Genomic DNA, 21,425 nt, shown 5'->3' with positions numbered 1-21,425 from the left:
TTATAAATGGCTGTGGTTAAAAAAAATTTTTAAGATTTAATCTCCAAAATATAAAATATTGCAGAATTGAGATCCCTAGCAAAAATAAAGCCCAATCTGGCCAACAAAAATGGCAATCAGAATACTAGTTCAACTTTAAAAGTCTGATATAAGATTAAGAAAGCTGCCTATCAGAAATGGTGAGCCATTTTCCTAGTCAGCATATAACCAGAAGTCACAAATGCAAATTCCTAGTGGCAAAACGGTATCAATCAATGAGTGCAGAAGGCCAGATGTAAAACAATAGTGGTGGCAATGTGCTGAACTGGAAAGCAACAGTCCCTTTAAAGACAACCACAACATGGCTCTGCCAAAGAATACAGGCCTAGCGCTCCAGACTTCAATGTTCAAAAAACAAATGAACAAACAACCAGGAAATCTTTTTGTGGGTGAAACTTCAATTTAAAAATGTTGGCTACCAATGTAAATTAAAAATGCCTCTGCATGTGTACTTTCACATATGTATGTATGTATTTATTTATTTATTTTTGTGCGGTACGCGGGCCTCTCACTGTTGTGGCCTCTCCCTTCGCGGAGCACAGGCTCCAGACGTGCAGGCTCAGCGGTCATGGCTCACGGGCCCAACCGCTCCACGGCATGTGGGATCCTCCCGGACCGGGGCACAAACCCGCATCCCCTGCATCAGCAGGCGAACTTGCAACCACTGCGCCACCAGGGAAGCCCTGTATTTATTTTAAATTACACTGCCGTAATAACATATTTGCAGCCAACCGGCAACCTCACATTACACAACTTTAAATAACTCTCAGTGAGAAAGCTCAAGTACATTGGGCAGTGTTAAAAAGAAAGTACCTGGGAAGGGGTGAACATGAAACACATCTTTGGGCGGGCCCAGCCGCTCCGCGGCATGTGGGATCTTCCCGGACCGGGGCACGAACCCGTGTCCCCTGCATCAGCAGGCGAACTCGCAACCACTGCGCCACCAGGGAAGCCCTGTATTTATTTTAAATTACACTGCCGTAATAACATATTTGCAGCCAACCGGCAACCTCACATTACACAACTTTAAATAACTCTCAGTGAGAAAGCTCAAGTACATTGGGCAGTGTTAAAAAGAAAGTACCTGGGAAGGGGTGAACATGAAACACATCTTTGGGCCAAAGTCCCACAAGACTTAGCACCACACACACACACACACACCTCAGATGCCAATCCCAAGTCTAGGTTGTCTCTTTGCTTCTACCAATTGGCTATAAATTGGAGGTTCCCACAACCCCTCCTTGTGTTTGATTAATTTGCTAGAGCAGCTCAGAGAACTCAGGAAACCAGTTTAGGTGCCAGACTACTGGTTTATTATGAAAGGATATAACTCAGAACAGCCAGAAGGAAGAGACAGGTAGGGCAAGGGACATAGGAAGAGGCATAGGCCCCTCCACGTCCTCTTTGAAAACGCTACTCTCCTCACACCTCCACGTGTTCACCAACTGAAAGCTCCCTGAACCCGGACCTGTTGGGATTTTTATGGGAGTTTCCTCACATAGGCATGATCAATTATTAAATCCCTTTCCAGCCCCTCTCCCCTCTCTGGAGAACAGAGTGGAGGTGAAAGTTCTAAGACCCTAATCATGGCTGGGTCCTTGTGGTGACCGGCCCCATCCAGGCGCCCACCCAGAACCACCTCATTGGAACAAAAGACACTGCAGGAATTCCCTGGTGGTCCAGTGGTTAGGACTCCCACTGCCGTGGGCCCGGGTTCAATCCCTGGTTGGGACACTAAGATCTGGCAAGCTGTGTGCAATGTGGCCAAGGGGGAAAATAAAAAAGAACAAAGGACACTGCTATCACCCAGGAAATTCTGAGGGACTCAGAAGCCCTGTGTCAGGAACCGGGGTCAAAGACCAAACAGTAAAACAAAAGATGCTCCTGGTGCTCTTCGCACCTCGGAAATTACAAGGGTTTTAGGACCTCTGTGCCAGGAACATGGGGCAGAGACCAATATATATATTTTCTATTATTTCAACCTTTAGAATAATAAAATACAATTAAGATAATGTTTGAGGAGATCAGGTTAACTTTTTAACTTACTCCTTTAACATGTTCAAAGGTAACATTTTTCATCTGCACAGGATCTACGGCAGAATCAAGCCCTGTTGTTGTCCGGAAGCGGACTAAAGGGACAAAAACAAATGTTTACATATTTGATAGATTCATAAAATTCGAACTACCTTATTTTTCACATGCAAGAACGCCCAGAAAAATTAAATATCTAAGTTCACATATATTTAATCAGTGTGAGGAGTAGATATTAGGTCTTCTGGATTTTGAGACGGTGTTCAAGGAATAAATGATTCATAATAAAATGACATCTTTGCCTTTCCAATTAAAACTAAGAATTTTCCTCTTCTTATATCGAATAATAAAAATTTAAAACAATGGCTCTCAAACTCCATTGTACATAATTAAGAAACACAAAGGAATAATCATCAGAGCTCATCCCCTCCACCACCCTGCTGATATCACCTATCATCCCTATATTGGTTTTTTTTTTGAAAAAAAGGAAACAAGAGAAGGCAGATCTAGATATAAAAAGGCTATTCCTAGATGTTAAAACCTCATCTCAGGTTTGATGCCACTAACAACTTTTAAAATAACTGGGGCTACATGCAAGTTCTGGGAATGATTCCTTATACAGGTCAACCAATGTTCTTAATTGTAAATCAGTTTTTTTCTCTCAAGGTAATCCATCATAAAGAAAGGAGAAAACACGGGGTAAAAACTGAATGATAGTTGAAAAAGCAACTGGAACCGCTTAAACCTGACATTATTACTTCATTTTACACTTGCAAACTGAGAAAATCTGTGACTCTATTTAAAGTAATTTTCCATTTAAGTTAATTTTTGAAATTCAATTATTGTCTTTGAAATAGATGACTATTACACTTTGTATTGCTATTTTAAAATTCTTGTACGTTTTTAAAATTTTATTATTGGACAGGTATCATTTTCTAAAAATCTGGGGAACTAACCACTACCAGAAGTAGATCTAACATTTCCACTCTAACATAATCCTTGGAACTTTAATTTCAATGCAAAAAACAATCTTAAAGTGACCCAATCTGAGAAGTCTTGACTTAGGAATGAAAGACCTAGACCCTGGAACTATAAACATTAATGTTTTCTTATCTCTAAGTCTTAGATAGACTAACTATAAAAAATAAATGAGTATATAAAAGACAAAAAAAAAGTCAGATAAATATAAAGAGCCTCTACCAGATAAAAATGGGTTTTTTAAGAGTCCATAAATGCCAACTACCAGCAGAATAAAGACAATCAGGCGAGTTCTTCTTAGAGAATCTGGAGAAAAAAGAAAAAGCCTTAAATCAAATTATATCAATGAGAAATGACAGCTCAATGAAATGCAAATATTAGGTTACTGATGGTAATCACATTTCACCACATGCAATATTGGAGCCTGGCATGTTTTGCATCATCTCCATGATTGCCTTTCAGCACCTGTTACCAAAAACTTCATGAAGCCACTCATGCTTCTATCGCTGACTTTGGCTTCTCACTTCAGAAAGTGAAAAGTGCCAGCAGATATTCCCACTTCTACACCACAGCTTAAGATACAAATATAACGAAATATAACCAATAAAATGTTGGAAAATTGTTAGAAAAGTTATTATAATCACTTAAAGGCAGGACTATAACTTTCTTTCAGATATTCTTCCCTAAATATGGACGCTGTCAAATCAACTCACCATTGGTTTTTTGTGTCAGTGCTTGAGCTTTCAGAAAACCCTCTGCAAAACCAGTTTTAAATGCATCTTGGTGAGCTTCAGGTATGTTTTTGGTTTTCATGAGTTTGTCCAAACTCTCAATGTCTGATCCTCTGTCCCGCAAAAGAAACCCCTAAATACGCAAACAACACATCAGTATCAGCTGACTATACAGATAATACTCCCCCAAAATATAACAACCACTCACAAAAAAATTCATTAAAATTCCAGAATTAAAAATTTTTATTGTCAATGTGAAGAATTAAGATTCGACAATAAATAATCAATGGCTAGGAAACACTGGACCCTATACTTGCATCAATTAATATAGAGAAACTCTCTACATAAGACCACTAACTATACTGAAAACAGTTAACAGGTCACATGTTGACTTAGGGTTCTAATGGCTTAGAATAGGTCACATTCCTTTATTTCTGCTGGAGGAAAAACCTCATTCATTTATTAAATGTTTACTGAGCACCTTTTATATACTTGGTCCTGTATAAGTTCTGAAGATGTAAAGATAAATAACCAATCATCTGAATGTTTTCAGTCTATTGGGCAGAGATACACAAATAACTAAGTTTTTGAAGTCATTTTGATACTATGTTAGAGGTACTAGGTATGGTGGTAAAACAAATGCTACCTAAGAAGTCAGTAAAGGCCTTACAGAGAATGGCATAGCTAAACCATGGGAACACAGAGCATGAATAATTTGACAGAGCCATGAAACAGCAGCCTTTAGTGCTCAAGAGCTATAAACAATCTTGTTTGACAGGACTGTAAAAAACCAAGAGATGAGGTGGGTAGGAGGAGAGGAGGGGGCACACTGAAAGATGAGAACACAAAAATGGTAGGCAGGGGCTTCCCTGGTGGCGCAGCGGTTGCGCGTCCGCCTGCCGATGCAGGGGAACCGGGTTCGTGCCCCGGTCTGGGAGGATCCCACATGCCGCGGAGCGGCTGGGCCCGTGAGCCATGGCCGCTGGGCCTGCGCGTCCGGAGCCTGTGCTCCGCAACGGGAGAGGCCACAGCGGAGGGAGGCCCGCATACCACAAAAAAAAAAAAAAAAAAAAAAAAAAAAAAAAAAAAATGGTAGGCAGAATGCCAAATGATGAAATGCCATATGTACCATGGCAGAAGTCTGACAATAACGCAGAGGAATACAACCATTACACTGACACATTTCAGACAGTCTGGTGGACGGCAGTCTGGAGGCTGGGCTAAAGGTAGCAAAACTAAAGGCAAGGAGACTAAATGAGTGTTTATGAGAGGAATCTAGGCAAGAAATAACTATGGTCTATCTATGCAGTGGAACTGGGGATGAAGACAGATTTAAGAAATAAATACTTAAGAGGCTGGATCAACAGGATTTTAGTGATTAATGGATGTGGGAGGTGAGAGAAGATGGACAGATCATAGCTGTCCAGCCGGTTTCTAGCTTGGGTGAATGCTATTTATCCAAGAATGCATAAGCAGGTGTAGATTGATAGGGAAAAAAAACAACAGAGGAAGATGTCTAATAGGCTACTGGAAAGATAAGCTTGGCACCCAGGAGAGTTCTAGCTATACTGATTACACGGGATATTAATCCTTTATCCTAAGTAGAAAGATGGAAGGAAATCTATTAGTCTGCAGTAGAAATCAGATATTGAAGGTTCTTTTTAATAACTTGAAAATTACTGCTTTTTCAAACAACAGCATAAAAGGTCTAATTACCTTCACGAATGATGGTGCTGTATGTTGTGTTTCTGCTAATCTTTCAGAAGTGGACTGTAGACGTCGTGTCCTTGATTTTAAAGTTTTAAAACCCCGAGACTGTACGAAAACTGAATCAAACAGTATCACATTTACTTCTCATTTTAAATTTTTACAAGGAAAGTGCATAAGAATCAAAACTCTGACACTATTCCAGTACATACTAGTTATTTTCTTATTTTTTTAACACAGTTCTTTGTTGTTGTTTTTACATTTTAAAATTACCAAGAAAAAGTAAAGTTGATGTACAGATTCAATCCGTTTTAATGACTTTAATTACAAGTGTGCTGAAGTGTTCCAGAAGTAACCAATTGAACAATTACATGACTATACTTCTATGTATTAAAACATGCTCTTTCTAAAAAATAGTACATAACTTTTTGCAATTGTCTTCTTTCCCTTAACAATTTATCATGGACATTTTTCAGAACAGATCAGACAGTGCATTCAGTTTAATGGCTGTTTACAGTTTTCCCATTTATCAGGATATGGCAATTTACTCAACTACTTCCCTACTATGGGCATTAGCTGTTTCCTAGTTTTTATTGCTAAAAATAATGCTGCAGTTAAAAATCTAGTACATGTTATCTTTCACCACACACAGACTACATTCCTAAAAGTGACACTGTGAGACTTGAATTGTTTAACACCAAGAGACTGTCCTCCAAAAGGATGTTGTCGAGAATTTATACACCCAGCAATGAATATGAGTGTCCTTTCCTCCATATCCTTTGCAGTACTGAATATAAATAAAAATCTTTTTAATTTGTACAAAATCTGATGGGCAGAAAGTAACATTTTGTTTCAATTTGCAATTCAGATTAGAAGTGAGGAAAATTTTTGAAAACATTTTTAATTTTTATTGATTATTTTTATTTCTTTAGTGAACTGAGCACTCATGACCTTTCATATTTTTCCATTTTCATTTGCAGAATATGGATGTTATATATACTTTTAGTCATGTATATTTCAAACATTTATTTTAATGTCTTTGTCTTTTAATTAAGTGATACAGTAATTTGTAAGGTTAATGAAGCCGTGTCTTTTAATCTTTAGTGTTTTCTTCACTGTGCTTTGATTAAAGAGTCTCATCCTCACACTAAGATTTTAAAGGCAGTTTACTGACTTCATCTAATACTTCTACTTGTTTTCAGTTCTTCGGAACTTTTTAAAGGTGTAAGAAAATAATCTGATTCCCTTTTTATCCCCAAGTTTAAAATCAACTTCTTTATTTTCCTAACCAATGTTTTGAGTTTTGATTGGAGTTGCACTGAAAATCTGGGTGCAAATTGATAATGTTAGAACACTAAGTTCTTCTGAAAAGGACTACAGTACTCTCTCCCTTTATTTTACTCAGCTCTTCTTTTATTTCCTTCAGTCAGGTTTCATATGCATACATATATACATCTGTGTGTGTATATATATATCATGTTGCATATTTCTTGTCAGGATACAAGATTTAATGGATTTTGAATGAACTGTAAATAAAACCTATTGCTAGGATAAAAAAGAAAAAGCTATTGATTTTTATGCATTTACCTTCTATGGCACCAGAGCAGCCTTTCAGTTGATTTTATTGAATTTTCTGGTAAACAATCGTATCACCTAATTATAATTTTGCCCCTTTTAACTTACATAAAACTTCCTTTTTCTTTTTAATCAGATATTTCAGGATCTCCAAATTACTGAACAAAAACAGGATACTAGACATTCTGTTTCTCATATTAATGAGAACCTAACAGATACACTTCAGAAATTTTAAAAGTATTCTACAAGTTTTTAGGAAGCATAATAATTAGGATATATCACATGCCTTTTTATCATACAAATAATCCTTTTCTTGTCTATAATCAATTAACATGATAAATTAACATACTTCCTAATGTTAAATCATTCTTGTATTCCTTAATCATAAATTTTAGTATATTTCTATATGTGCTTTTTTTAGACTTTACTTAGGATTTCTATATCTATATTAAGTGAAATTAATCTACTGTATTCTTTTTTGTACTAATATTTTAGTATCAGTAATCTCATGGAATAAACAGGGAAGCCTAGTCTATCTTTTTCTTTATTAAAAAAGTTTTAAATAACAGGAAGACTCCTGACATTGGAAAACAGAATACAGCCATAAAACCATCTGAGCCTAGTGCCTTTGGGGCAAAGAGATTATATTCGAAAGATATTACCTTTCAAATTTTTTTTTTTTTTTTTTTTTGTGGTATGCGGGCCTCTCACTGCTGTGGCCTCTCCCGTTGAGGAGCACAGGCTCCGGACACACAGGCCCAGCGGCCATGGCTCATGGGCCCAGCCGCTCCACAGCATGTGGGATCCTCCCGGACCAGGGCACGAACCCGTGTCCCCTGCATCAGCAGGTAGACTCTCAACCACTGTGCCACCAGGGAAGCCCTACCTTTCAAATTTTATAGCTATTGTCTTATCTCTTCCTGGGTCAATTTTGCTAATAATTTATAACTCAAATAATTATCTGTTTCAACATATTTTTATTTACAATATAAAATTATATACATTTTAATTTAAAAATCTTCATTATCTGTGACAGTTCCCACTTTTCACTTCTAACACTGTATTTTCTCATAATTTCTTTATCAGACTGTTCTATTTTCTTTTCAAATTAAATTTATTCTTGATTTAATTAAGTGAAACCATTTCTTGCCGTTATATTCATTTAATTTAATGTGTCTTATCCATATTAATTTCTCAGGTTCTTTTAAAGAAATTCTAAAAATAAATAATCAATTTATTTCCCATCTTCCTTATTTCCTAAAATTCATACAATGCCTTCAGCTTCAGTTTGTCCTCAACCCAAAGATTCAGATATGCAGATTTTCATTGTGGTTCAGGAATAATTGTCTGTAATTTGTTTTCAATTCCCTTCAGCCACAAGACACTTAAAAAAGTATCTTTAAAATTTTCCACATATTTAGGAATTTTTTTTAGGTATCTTTTCTATTATTTGACTTCAGTTTTATCATATGATCAGAGAATCTGACCTTTGAGTTATAACTTTTTAAAAATTTATTAAGATATTTTTTATACCCTATACATGCTCAGTTTTTTTCTTCCTTGAATATATAAAAATGAGTGTATCATCCTTAAGTAGTCTTCTGTCTTCTACATTAACCATTTCTTCAAAGTACAAAAGAGATTTCTTTGCCCACCCTGGTGCCTCTCCTTCATGCTATAAATTCTCCTCAAACATGTGGAGATTCTTGCACACCATTTGTATTGTAAAGAAGAATACAGTGATTAGTACTGACTGCAGACAGGTGTCCTCAAAACTATCCAAGTGGTAAATATAGTTAGACTACAAAACATGGACTTATGGTAAATGAGCAGGTACCTTTAGTGTATGATTCAAGTCCAAAGTTAACCTGGGTTACTATCTTGTTTCTCTCTTTGGCATCAACCCTCAAACCAGGAGTCCCCTTTCAACATACATACACGGACACCTTATTACAAATGTGTTCTTTTGTCTAAAAGTTGCAAGCCAGATCTGTTCTGTGACTGGCCCACTTTTCGCAATCTTTCAACTGTTTCACTAAATCAGCTACCCTAGAGCTCACTATTATTGACTTAGAACTTGGGGATTTTTCCTAAGTTCTACTGGAATTAGCATTACACACCTCTTTCATGTCACTCTACTATAAGCGTCATGAGGGTTGATAACATATGTCTTTTTCAGTTACATAACTATCACTCTTGCCTAACACCTATCAGTAGTGCCTGATATTAAATAAATATGAATGAATACATATTGGATTTTGATTATCAATGGGGTTTCATCTACTTTACAAGTTCCAGAAAGTCATCAAATTTCTGGTCTATTTATAAAACCCCTCTGCTGCTGCCCTGACTTTTTTCTCATTTTTATCTTTTTTTTTCATTGCAATGGGATTTTGAAAATGAGAGAAGTAAACAAATGTGCTTAATTGTTTTGGAGCAGGTATAGGTGAGCTCCCTAGAGTTTCCTTTACTGTGGCACTTGTCACTCACATTCAAAAACTAGTTATATTTCCCAGGTTAAAAATTACACAGATATACCCAGACTAGTTGACTCCAAATATTCTAGAAGTTCTACTGTGAGCTACAAATGAATGTTTCTAATCATTAATATCATTAAGAAAGACAAATCTGAATAGATTAAATAAATCTATTATTTTTTTCAAAATAAATACAACTGTTGCTTCATACCTGGCCAGTACTGAAGATCTGAACAAATTCTTTTAAGAGTTCTTGAATGTTGTCTGTACAAGCAAGAGGAACGTAAAGTACTAAATATATCTAAGCAACCTGGAGGGAAATTGTAAAAAGTAAATTTTCTAACTGTCAAACAAACAAAAGTCATGAAATACAAATAATTTTACCGAATATTAGAAAAACCAAAATGAGTTTTGCCTTTCATTTGTCCATGTATGACTCTGCTTTTTGATATCTTTATCTAAAAGCATTGCAAATTTAATCACATTTCTTCATCATATTACTGTCTATCACTTGTCCATTGCATTATCTTTTTTTATATGATATACAAATATAGCTGCCAATGAAATTAAATTCAAACCAAGAGGTAAAAATATATATGTCTAGTGAAAGTTACTTTTAGCTAAGAGCACGGAGAAACAAAAAATTGCTATTTCCTAGAGACAATTTCAAAACTCTAATCAAAAAATAAAAAAAAACCTCTAATCAACAATGTAATGAAACACTGGAAACCAGAGGTGTATTAATAAGTGGTATCAATTAAATTATCAATAGTACTGGAATGGCTTACCTTCATTGGGACACAAAATAATATTAACTTACCATATTTATTTTCAAAGAAGGACTGTGCAGATACATGAGATGTATGCCAATGGGAAGAAACGTTTTTGTCCTTACAAATTCCAGGAAGTAGACTGTCTACCAGTTGATCAATTTGTCCAATTTTTAATTCCGATAATCCAAGGTCCCTTAAGTTAAGTATAGGCTGTAAAAGATTAATTCAACCAAGTTAGCATTATTATTTTTTAACTTTTATTTTTTTACTGACATATAGTTGATTTACAATGTTTCAGGTATACAGCAGTGATTCAGTTATATATACATATACTTATATATGTATAAATATATGTATTCTTTTTCAGATTATTTTCCATTACAAGTTATTACAAGATAGTGAATACAGTTCCCTGTGCTATACAGTAGGTCCTTGTTGTTTATCTCAAGTAAGCATTATTATCAAGCTATTTAACTTGAAGAGTACTTATCAATTGAAATAATGTGAATTTTTAAAATCTAACAAATGTATTGATTCCCCGTTTCTTTCAAATATTTAAAAAATAAATTTGTATGAATATTTTTCTAGTTCTAATTTTACTGAGGTCAGTCATGTGAGGTTTGACACAGGTTAAAAAAATCATATTCCCAATAGTATCACCAGTCTATGGAGCTTTAAAGCTTCCTCCAGTCCCTAGTGACCATAAACAAAAGCCCATCCAATAAAGAATTGCTGAGATTCTTATTTGAACTGAAAGGTTCTGTTAGGTTAGCCATATCTAACTTCTAATAAGGAGGGAAATTAAACAAAGAAGATGTGTGAAAACCAGTCAAGAAAATACACTCACCTTAAAACAGTTCTAAAATAACTAGAAATAGGATGGGGTGAGCTATTTTCTTGTCCAAATGAGCTGACAGGGAGACACTAAGGACAAGCCCCAAACAGCTAAAACTTCAAGTAAGGAGAGCAAAAATAAACAGACCAAGTAAAGCATCAACTTTTTATGACTGATGTAGTCAGATCCCCGGACTACATAGCTCTGGATTGATGTTCAGGAGTTTGTCAAATATTAGCTTTGTGACAAGTCATTCATATTCTTAGAATCCCTTTCTTCATTAGGAAAATGACTATAAAATATATCCTGCCTATTTCACAACAAGATAATATGGATCAATGGAAGAGATGATGCCTTGCTCATCTACATATCCTAGGATATACAGTAAGATAAAGGCAGGATGAAATAAAATACTTAAAAGGTGCTTTTTTTTTTTTTTTTTTTTTTTTTGGCGGTACGCAGGCCTCTCACTGTTGTGGCCTCTCCTGTCGCGGAGCACAGGCTCCGGACGCACAGGGAGCTTCCCGGACCGGGGCATGAACCCGTATCCCCTGCATCGGCATGCGGACTCTCAACCACTGCGCCACCAGGGAAGCCCAAAAGGTGCTTTTTAAGGTAATAAAAACTGTAGAACATAAAGCACATTATTATAATGGAATCAGAAGGACTACAATATTCAAGAGCTACAAAGATGTTTTATCTTTTAAAATGGGGAAACCAAAAAGTCTATTTATAATACAAAGGGAAATGCAGATTTTTAACTAAGACAGAAATTTATGCCCCTTACATATTGAGTATGAAGTCCTAGGAACATAAAGAGAAATAAGGTACATATGACTATGATAATTATCATACAATAAGGTAACTGCTATTACAGAGATATTTTTTAAAAAGTCGTAAGAGAACCCAACAACTAATTTCCTAAGTGATAAGGCTTCACTGAAGTAACACTTAATTCACAAATGATGGGGGCAGAAACCTTGGGGAAGAGGGCAAACAAAAAGTCATCAAAGGGCTTGGAATGTTTGAGATGCAGTAAAAAGTTTAGTGACCGAAGAAAGCACTAGAAAGATGGGCTATGGCCATATTGCGAAAAGCCTTGTTTGAATTTAATTCTATAGCTAATATCATTAGTTTTGCTTTATAGGAAGAAAATAAAGACAAAGATGATAAGCTGGAGAACAGAAGGCTGATGTAACAAGAGAAAAATGGTATAAACCCGAACTGAGCCCTGACTAAGAAGGATGCAAATACCAAGTCACAGACAACAGACATATGAAGAAACCAGTAAAGTATAGGGATTGTGAGGGAGAAGGGTTCTGGATGGATGTTCTGGTTATTGATTTGTTGTCTCTTAGCTCCTCTTCATCCTTTTTTTGGCTCCATGTTCATGGATCTGGGCCCTTTAAATATTTTTCCTTTGGGCTTCCCTGGTGGCGCAGTGGTTGAGAGTCCGCCTGCCGATGCGGGGGACACGGGTTCGTGCCCCGGTCCGGGAAGATCCCACATGCCGCGGAGCGGCTGGGCCCGTGAGCCATGGCCGCTGAGCCTGAGCGTCCGGAGCCTGTGCTCCGCAACGGGAGAGGCCACGGCAGTGAGAGGCCCGCGTACCGCAAAAAAAAAAAAATTTTCCTTTGTTGGCTAGAACATTAAGCTGTCAGTAGAGGGCACTGGAGAGACACTGTAGGAGGAGTTTCTGCTCCTGGTTCAGGCTATGGTGTTCACTCAGCAGGCTCCTGTGTGCAACATAACACCCATGGTTTCTCCAGGAGTGGTTCCTGCCACTCCTACAGCTTCTCCAAAGCCTGGCTCCTACAGTGCACAGTTGCCAGCAGTACCCAGAAGCTTTTCCAGTAACACACATCCCCATGAACAGCTTCTCCTGGTACCCGAGGGGGCAGATTTCCATCAGGTTCAGCTGGCACGGCACCAATGACTCCTGTGCCATTCAGTGAGCCAAGGCCATGCCCTCTCCAACAACCTCAGAACCTCAGCCCAGCGGTGGAGAACTCTTCCTGGGAAGCTCTCAGTCCTGGGAGGATTAGCTGCTTCTTGAATCCACAAGTCTTATATATTTGAATTTTCTTTACTTATTACTAGCCAATCCCTAGTTATTCTAATCCCCTGTTAGACCAGGGTTTTTAAAATATTAAACTAAAAAATTATATATTTTTTATATTAAACATTCACTGTTCAAATGACTATGTGGTCTCTCTCTCTTGGTTGGACCCAGACTGATGAAGAGGGGCTAAAACCACTCTAAGATCAAATACACTGGAATCTGGGGAAGCAGCTCAGTTTTAGACATCTTAATTTCGAGGTCCTTGGAGCCTATCCAGAGGGGTATTTTAATAAGCCACCAGATAATTACTTTAAAACTTTAGAGATACTTCAGAGTTGGAGATAGATTTGGGAGTTATCAGCATATAAATATATATAGACATTAAGATATATAATCTGGGAGACTATGCAAAATGAAAATTAGATTACAGATAAATGTACACACACTATGTAAAAGGCTGGCAATAAAAAAGCCCAGCAAAACAGAAAGAGAAAAAAAAAAACCATCAATGTAGTATCACTCAATTTATGAAAGTATTTTGAAAGCAGTGGATGTTCAGCAAGGTCAAATGTGAAGGAAAAGATGAAAAAGATGTGGATTTTTAAAAAGGCCTGGCTTCCCTGGTGGCGCAGTGGTTGAGAGTCCGCCTGCCGATGCAGGGGACACGGGTTCGTGCCCCGGTCCGGGAAGATCCCACATGCCGCGGAGCGGCTGGGCCCGTGAGCCATGGCCGCTGGGCCTGCGCGTCCAGAGCCTGTGCTCCTCAACGGGAGAGGCCACAACAGTGAGAGGCCCACGTGCCGCAAAAAAATAAAATAAAATAAAATAAAATAAAAAGGCCTGTACTTACTGCTAAGGAAGTCAACAAAATATACCAAAACAATTCTATAAAATGGTAATAGTAGTAACCAAACTATAATGGGATGTAGTATGAATAAAAGTTTAGCAAGAATAGATATTAAGTTCAGAGTACTACTTTTTCAAGAAGTCTGAAAGCAACAGGAAAAGAAGTCAGTAGCTTGAAGGAAGTTGCAAGTTTTTTGCTTGCACTGTGAAGTGGGTGTTTTGATGAGCAAGACTTGATGAAAGCAATGTAACCTCAGAGCAAAGGAAGTGCGAGTAGAGATGAGGGAGGATGCTTAAGAAGAATGAAAATGTTTGTGAAGCAATAACAAACAGTCATCAATGATAAACCATAGGAATAATGAAGGTAAATCAGAGGATAAGACAACAATTCTGTATTTGAGACCATTAGTCTTAAGCTCAACATTGGCTTCTAGAGTTTAGCTACTTTTCAAGCCGCCAAAATGTACTTCACTAAGGACCTAGCCATTTCACTTGATGAAATAGTCAAACATTTAGCACCACGGAGAGTACAAATGGTGTTGTTTAGAGCAGCAAAAAATTGGAAACAATATCCAACAACAGAACATCATAAAATGAACACTCTGAAAGTCATTAAAAATAAAGAAAATGTATGGAATAAAAAGTTCTTAAGACTATTAAATGATCAAGCAAAATCTAAATCAGCATATACAGTATGATCCAACTATTATAAAATATAAAAGTACAAGTGAGAAAAAGAGAAGCAGGATCATAGGTTAATTTAATTTCTTCTACCTACATAATATTTTCCAAAATTTCTAAAATGAACATAATATTGCTGCATGTAGCAATTTTGATACACGCAGTCTTATCATTAGGAAAGCTCTCGGGCTGTAACTTGGAAGAAGGGTGTCACAACAGAAGACAAGAATGGATTGCCTATAGACAGAGGCAATAGGAATTTTGCAGATAATATAAAAGGAAAGCATAGGGGCTTCCCTTGTGGCGCGGTGGTTAAGAATCCGCCTGCCAGTGCAGGGAACATGGGTTCGAACCCTGATCCGGGAAGATCCCACATGCCGCGGAGCAACTAAGCCCGTGCGCCATAACTACTGAGCCTGCGCTCCAGAGCCCGCAAGCCACAACTACTGAGCCCACGAGCCACAACTACTGAAGCTGGCGCGCCTAGAGCCCGTGCTCTGCAACAAGAGAAGCCACTGCAATGAGAAGCCTGCGCACCGCAATGAAGAGTAGCCCCTGCTCACCACAACTAGAGAAAGCCCACACACAACAACGAAGACCCAACACAGCCAAAAATAAATAAATTAATTAATCAATTTTTTTTTTTAAAAAAAGGAAAGCATAAAGACAAACTTTTCACCTAAGTAAAATTGTATCCCAAGACTCACCTTACAACCACCCCCCATCCCACCCCCACCAAAAGCAGACTTTTTTTTTTTTTTGGCTGCACCACGTGGCATGTGGGATTGTAGTTCCCCGAACGGGGATCGAACCCGGGCCCCCTGCATTGGAAGCGTGGAGTCTTAACCACTGGGCCACCAGGGAAGTCCCGCAAACATTTTTTCAACTCCTCCTCTACTGTCCTTTGCCATAGCCCCTGATATCAGGACTAAGAACATAAGCTATTTATGGTTAAAGAGGCTTCTGAGAAACTTAACTATAGATTATAATGTTTACTATGAAAAATGTATTCTGAGCTAAAAGCAATTATCTTATTAATGAATCTTGTAAACACACGGTTCCTAGGTTGGGAATTCGCTATATCCTAGGCCACAATGATTTTATAATTCTCTGAATACTCAAAGTACGGTTTCATAGCTTACACATTTCACTTTCAGGTATCTATATTCTAATTGTTCAATTACACTGAAAGCTCCTATAAGGCGGTAGATGATAACTTCTTGCTATTCTATCTTTCCTGAGAATTATGGGAATTATGGAGTTAACTGTAGGTTCCCTGCTACCATTGAAGCAACACAAAAGAATATCTAAATGATATTACACAAGCAGTGATGTAGGAAGTGAATACCAATACACTGCCACGTGAAATTTTTTATAAATTAAATGTTAAAAATAAAACAAAGTAATATTTCTATCTGTACAACAAAGCCAGAGTTGGACATCTTTAATCGTAAAAGGGAGATTAAGCTGAAGACAGAAATCACCCTGTTACAAACGCCTAAACATAGAAAGTTATTTCAGGCATGTTTACAATGCACTAAACCAAAAAAACTTTCTCACACATCCAGGGTAAAAACTATTACCTCATTGCTGGGAGCCTCATGCTCAGACACTACATCTCGATGCTGGTTTTGAGAAATTGATGCACTGACAGAAACAGATGTGTTTTTCGGTGAATGGAAGGCATTGATGAGATGACTCAGAGGAACTGTAACCTATAAAAAGACAGAAGCTGAAAATAAGTAGTGCTTTTTAAAATAAAAACAGAAAAAAACACTTTTATTGTCAGGATTGGGTATTGTAAAAAGTTAAATATACACCGTATATCAAAACTATACATTAAAAATTATAAATACTCAGATTATTGCTGGTAGAAAGAAAACTGGTATATCCCTTCAGGATAGTATAGGGGTTATATACAGCAAAAGTATTAAAAATACATACATTTCACCATTCGCGCAATCTAACTTCTAGGGATTTATTCCAAGGAAATAATCTAGTAAGTAATGATCTATGCTTGCATATGCACAGAAGACAGTTTTCATCAAAATATTTAAAAATTTGTGGAAAGCTAGAAATGTCCAATAGGGGAGTGGCTACACAAATGATACCACCACAAAAATGAAATATTTCGCAGACATGAAACAAGTAAGCATATACCCAGAATTTTATACTTTTCAACTTCCCCACTGCACCACCCTATTCTAAGTCACCATCATCTATATGTGGATTTTTACAACTGTGTCCTAACTTCTCTCCCTGAATCTGCTCTATTAAAGCCAGTCAGATCTCATCACTCCTCTGCTCAAAACCCTCCAATGGCTATTCTCACAATAAAAGTCAACGTCCTAACAACACAGAAAGCCCTCCCTGGCTCTTTATCACCTCTCTGAATTGATCCACCACTAAGTTCCCCTTCCTTCTCTCTGCTCCCACCACCGCATCCCCCTTTCTGTTCCTGGAACACACCTAACCCTCCAACGGCTATTCTCACAATAAAAGTCAACGTCCTAACAACGAGAACACAGAAAGCCCTCCCTGGCTCTTTATCACCTCTCTGAATTGATCCACCACTAAGTTCCCCTTCCTTCTCTCTGCTCCCACCACCGCATCCCCCTTTCTGTTCCTGGAACACACCTGGCAGGCCCTTACCTCAAGTACTTTGCACTGCTGTTTATTCCCTCCTGTCCAGTTAGTCACATAGTTTGCTCTCCTTTCAGTTCTTAACTCACAAGTCATCTTTCCATGTATCTTCTCCCTGGACAACCTTGTAAGATTTCAGCAACCCTCCCCTAAAAAATATTCCTTATTGCCTTCCTCTGCTCTATTTTTCCTTCTTGACATTTTCACACTTCATATATTTACTTATTTACCTATATATTGTTTACTAGAAACCCCAATCTAAGTCACCTCATTAGCGTAAATCCAGGTGTGATCCAAAGAGGGGCTTTAAGAATAAAGACACGCCCATCACACAAGAAATTTCAAGGGTTTTAGGAGCTCTGTTCCAAGAATTGGGAGCAAAGACCAAATAGTTTTTATTTATTATACCACATTCTCCCACTGGAGCATAAGTTTCACGTGGCAAGGGGTTTTTTCCTCTATTTTATTATTTTTCTCTATTTTATTTATAAATTATTTAATATAAACTGTTTTTACGTTATACTTAATATAACTTAACACTTTATATTTTATTTTTCTCTACCTTACTTTCTCTATCTCATTCAATACTGTATCCCAGTGCAATAATGCACACAGTAGATGCTAAATAAATACGTGTTGAGTAAATGATTAAATTAAATGGGCTCTTACTATATGCCACATTTTGAACTATGTACTTTACTTATATTCTCTCATTTAATTCTCCTAACAGCTATAAACATTAGTTACTATTACATTTCTATAACACTACTACACTTTCTCAGCAAGAAAGTACTATAGGAAGAAGGATTATAACATAGATAATCTGACTCCAGTTTCACTTAAAGACTTTTCATCCCATGGTTATTGATACAGAAATAAATTCATAATATTGTTTTTTAAATGACAAAAGCGAGCTGTAAACCTTTATGTAACATTTTTTTAAAAAGTATGCATACACATATTTGTGTAGAGTTAAAAGGATGAAAGAACTTATTCTAAAATGTGATCTATTGGGATGATGAAATTATAGGTGATCTTTCTTATTTATATTTTTCTTTTCAGGATTTTTGGCCATTAGTGTGTATTATTTTTAGAGTCAGAAAGAAACGATAAGCTCTTTTAAAACTATTACAAGAATCAGGGAATTCCCTGGTGGTACAGCAGTTAGGACTCCACGCTTTCACTGCTTAGGACCTGGGTTCAATGCCACAAGCTGCGCAGCGTGACCAAAAAACAAGAACAACAAACAAGCAAAAAAAAATTATAGGAATCAAATTATTTTAAGATACATATTTTCTGTCTATACTTTTTTTTGTTGTTTTTTTGGCCTCCCTGTGTGGCTTCTGGGAATTTAGTTCCCCAAGCAGGGATTGAACCTGGGTCCTCGGCGAGATTGTGAAGTCCTAACCACTGGACCGCCAGGGAATTCCCTGTCTATAACCTTGAAAAGTTTTATTTTAATTAGTTGTACCTCTTCTCATTCAATAAAGAATTTAAACTGCTAAAAGATGGTTTGATCTCTCCTCAATGAAAAGGTTGAACTTCTGTGTCATATAACGGTCCTACATGAGTCCAGTTAGGACTACCTATAGTACAGAAAATTCCTTCACTACCTCTACCGACATTGCATACCACTAACTCCATTCAGCTAATGATAAATTCTCCTAAAATCCGATCTTCTTGACATCAATTTCTTGCAGTTCGGTTTCAAAAGGTTTAATATTGTATTCAGCAAGCTAAGTCAAATTCTTTTTCAAACAGTTGGTAAGACTCCTCCAGACACCGGTCATCTTGGTAAATAACACCTACTTGCATCCAGCTGATCAAACCCAGAAACACCTTTTTCCATCATCCCTCATGAAATTCTATTCTTTTTTCTTTCTTTCTTTTTTGGCCGCACCGCGCGGCTTCTGGGATCTTAGTTTCCCGACCAGGGATTGAACCCCAGTCCTTGGCAGTGAAAGCATGAAGTCCTAACCACTGGACCACCAGGGAATTCCCTCTGTTCTTTTTTCAAAATAAATCTCATCCCCTTCGTTCCATAACCGCTGTCACCACTTAGCGGTGCATTATCCCTCTCTGGATTAGTGCAATAACATCCTAAACTGAAAACATTTCCACTCTGTCCTTCCACACAGCAAGAAGCCAGAGTAATCTATTACTCTGTAATAGACAGTAATGTAAATCTGATCATGTTACTCCTTAACATGCTTAAAAGCATTCAATGGTTTCCAACAAACTTAAAATGAAGCCCAAAGGCCCTTCTTGTAACACCCTGTATGATCTGCATCAAGTATTCTCCCCAACCTCCTTTCCGTCACTGGCCCTTTAATCACCACGCTCTAGCCACACTGGCCTTATTCTTGTTCCTCCAATCAGCTAGGCTTGTCACTATCTCAGAACCTCCAGATGTTCTGTCTACCTGTTCACATCTATTCACTCTTCACTTGGCTAACTCCTACTCATTTTTTACTTCATATCATCAAGATTCCACGTTTGCTTTGTTCACCTAGCACATTACTGATGCCCAATAAATAACTAACCACTTCATTTATTACCCCACCAGTACTAGCAAAATTCAAAACAAAACAAAACAAAAGGGAGTGGAGGTTACACAGAGGGACATAATTATATGCTTTCACCAAGAAACTAAAGAACGTCAAAAATTATTTTTAAAACGGAATGTTTTCAAAAACTGTTTATTTGCAAAACTGTGAAGAACTCTCAAAAAAATTAAAATGTCACCATCAAAAAAGATTTTTAAATGAACTAAGAACAAAACATTGCCACTGTTGATTACTCCTGAAAGAAGAATTTAAAATAAAAACGCTTGGAATCTTTTTTCTTTGCCCTTTTGCTTCAAAAATGAAAAGATGGGGAGAAGGCTGAATCAAAATTTTAACTGCAAGCAATCAAAAACTTAAATATATCAATATATATTTATTAATTACTTTTAGTCAAAAAAAGAGAGAAAGCATTCATAGAAGATTATTCAAATTTTTATAGCATGTTTGGGTTAAATTCCATTTAAAAGAAAGAGTAGAGAATCGGGGTTGTGAAGACGAAAGTCTTTGAAGAGGCGAAAGGATGGAAAAGGAACATCACTTGCTCCCTTTACATCTACGGCAGTCGTTTCCCCTGCCCCCTCCCCCTCCCCACCCCCACCCCAGAATGTCTAGCACTGAACAATGCTTGATGGATTCTGCAGCAAAAATTCCACGCAATCAAATCGATAAGCCAAGGTCTCCATCACGCTCGTATTTTGCTTCTGCTTCATCGTCAGCCCTTTACTCTCTGCGTTGCCCCGATCCCTTCTCAACCCCAGGACTCCAACTGGATTAAACGCTTCCCTCCTACGATCCCTTAAGAGAAACCACTTCCAAGAAACGCAAACGGCAAACGCGGGCAGGGCGGGGGGAGAAAAATGGACTGGATGCCAGACCCACCTGGGGCTGAACGGTGCTCGACAGAGAAAACATCTTCTCCAGGCCGTCAGCGACCTCACCCGCCCGCCGAAACTGTCCCTCTTGTCCACGGCCCGGCGGGGAGGCGCTGAGCCCTTTTTTCCTCTTCTTTTCTCTCTCCTCTCGCCCTCACTCTTCCTAGAAACGGAAAATGGCCTCCCCTGCCTACAGCTGCTGCAAAGACAGACAATCTGCCCCGGAAGGCAAGGCGCTAACGCAACAGTACTTCCGGGGCAGGTGAGGCCACCACCCAGGGGCGTGCGTCAACGCTCCGCTTTTTCGGGGGCAGCTGACGCCCCCCAAGGTAGTTCACGTTCACGTTGAGTAATGCACGCGCCGGAGCCCCAAAGCTCATTGGCTGTAGTTTTCTTTTTAAAGGGGAAAGACACGGACCCTGTTAAAATCTTTCTCCAGCTTTGTTATCAATACTTCCAATATATTCTCCTGTTCTGACTGGGCCTTGAGCTATGATAACCTCTTTTGCTACAATTAAGAGCTCTTTATCTTCCCCACAGTAAATAAAAAACTCTTCCTATTTCAGATAGGCAAGTTACAGTCTGTTAAAATGTCAAATTACAGGACC

At 37.8% G+C, this 21,425-nt stretch overlaps 1 protein-coding gene across 1 annotated transcript in view; it reads right to left on the bottom strand.

Annotated features, from left to right (window-relative positions):
* YME1L1 (YME1 like 1 ATPase) overlaps positions 1–21,032 on the bottom strand; it is a 33,375-nt gene extending 12,343 nt beyond the window's left edge. The window contains exons 1-8 of the mRNA XM_007113666.4: positions 20,825–21,032; positions 16,319–16,450; positions 10,359–10,521; positions 9,750–9,848; positions 5,496–5,605; positions 3,762–3,912; positions 3,271–3,354; positions 2,086–2,168 (exon numbers count right to left, since the gene is read on the bottom strand). Of these exons, the coding sequence (XP_007113728.1) occupies positions 2,086–2,168; positions 3,271–3,354; positions 3,762–3,912; positions 5,496–5,605; positions 9,750–9,848; positions 10,359–10,521; positions 16,319–16,450; positions 20,825–20,857 (855 nt within the window). The 5' untranslated portion in view covers positions 20,858–21,032. The remainder of the gene's footprint in view (positions 1–2,085; positions 2,169–3,270; positions 3,355–3,761; positions 3,913–5,495; positions 5,606–9,749; positions 9,849–10,358; positions 10,522–16,318; positions 16,451–20,824) is intronic.
* Positions 21,033–21,425: the final 393 nt, after the last annotated feature.

This window comes from Physeter macrocephalus, chromosome 11, assembly GCF_002837175.3.
Source record: "Physeter macrocephalus isolate SW-GA chromosome 11, ASM283717v5, whole genome shotgun sequence".
Classification (NCBI taxonomy): Eukaryota; Metazoa; Chordata; class Mammalia; order Artiodactyla; family Physeteridae; genus Physeter; species Physeter macrocephalus.
This window is presented reverse-complemented; position numbering and strand designations above follow the sequence as displayed.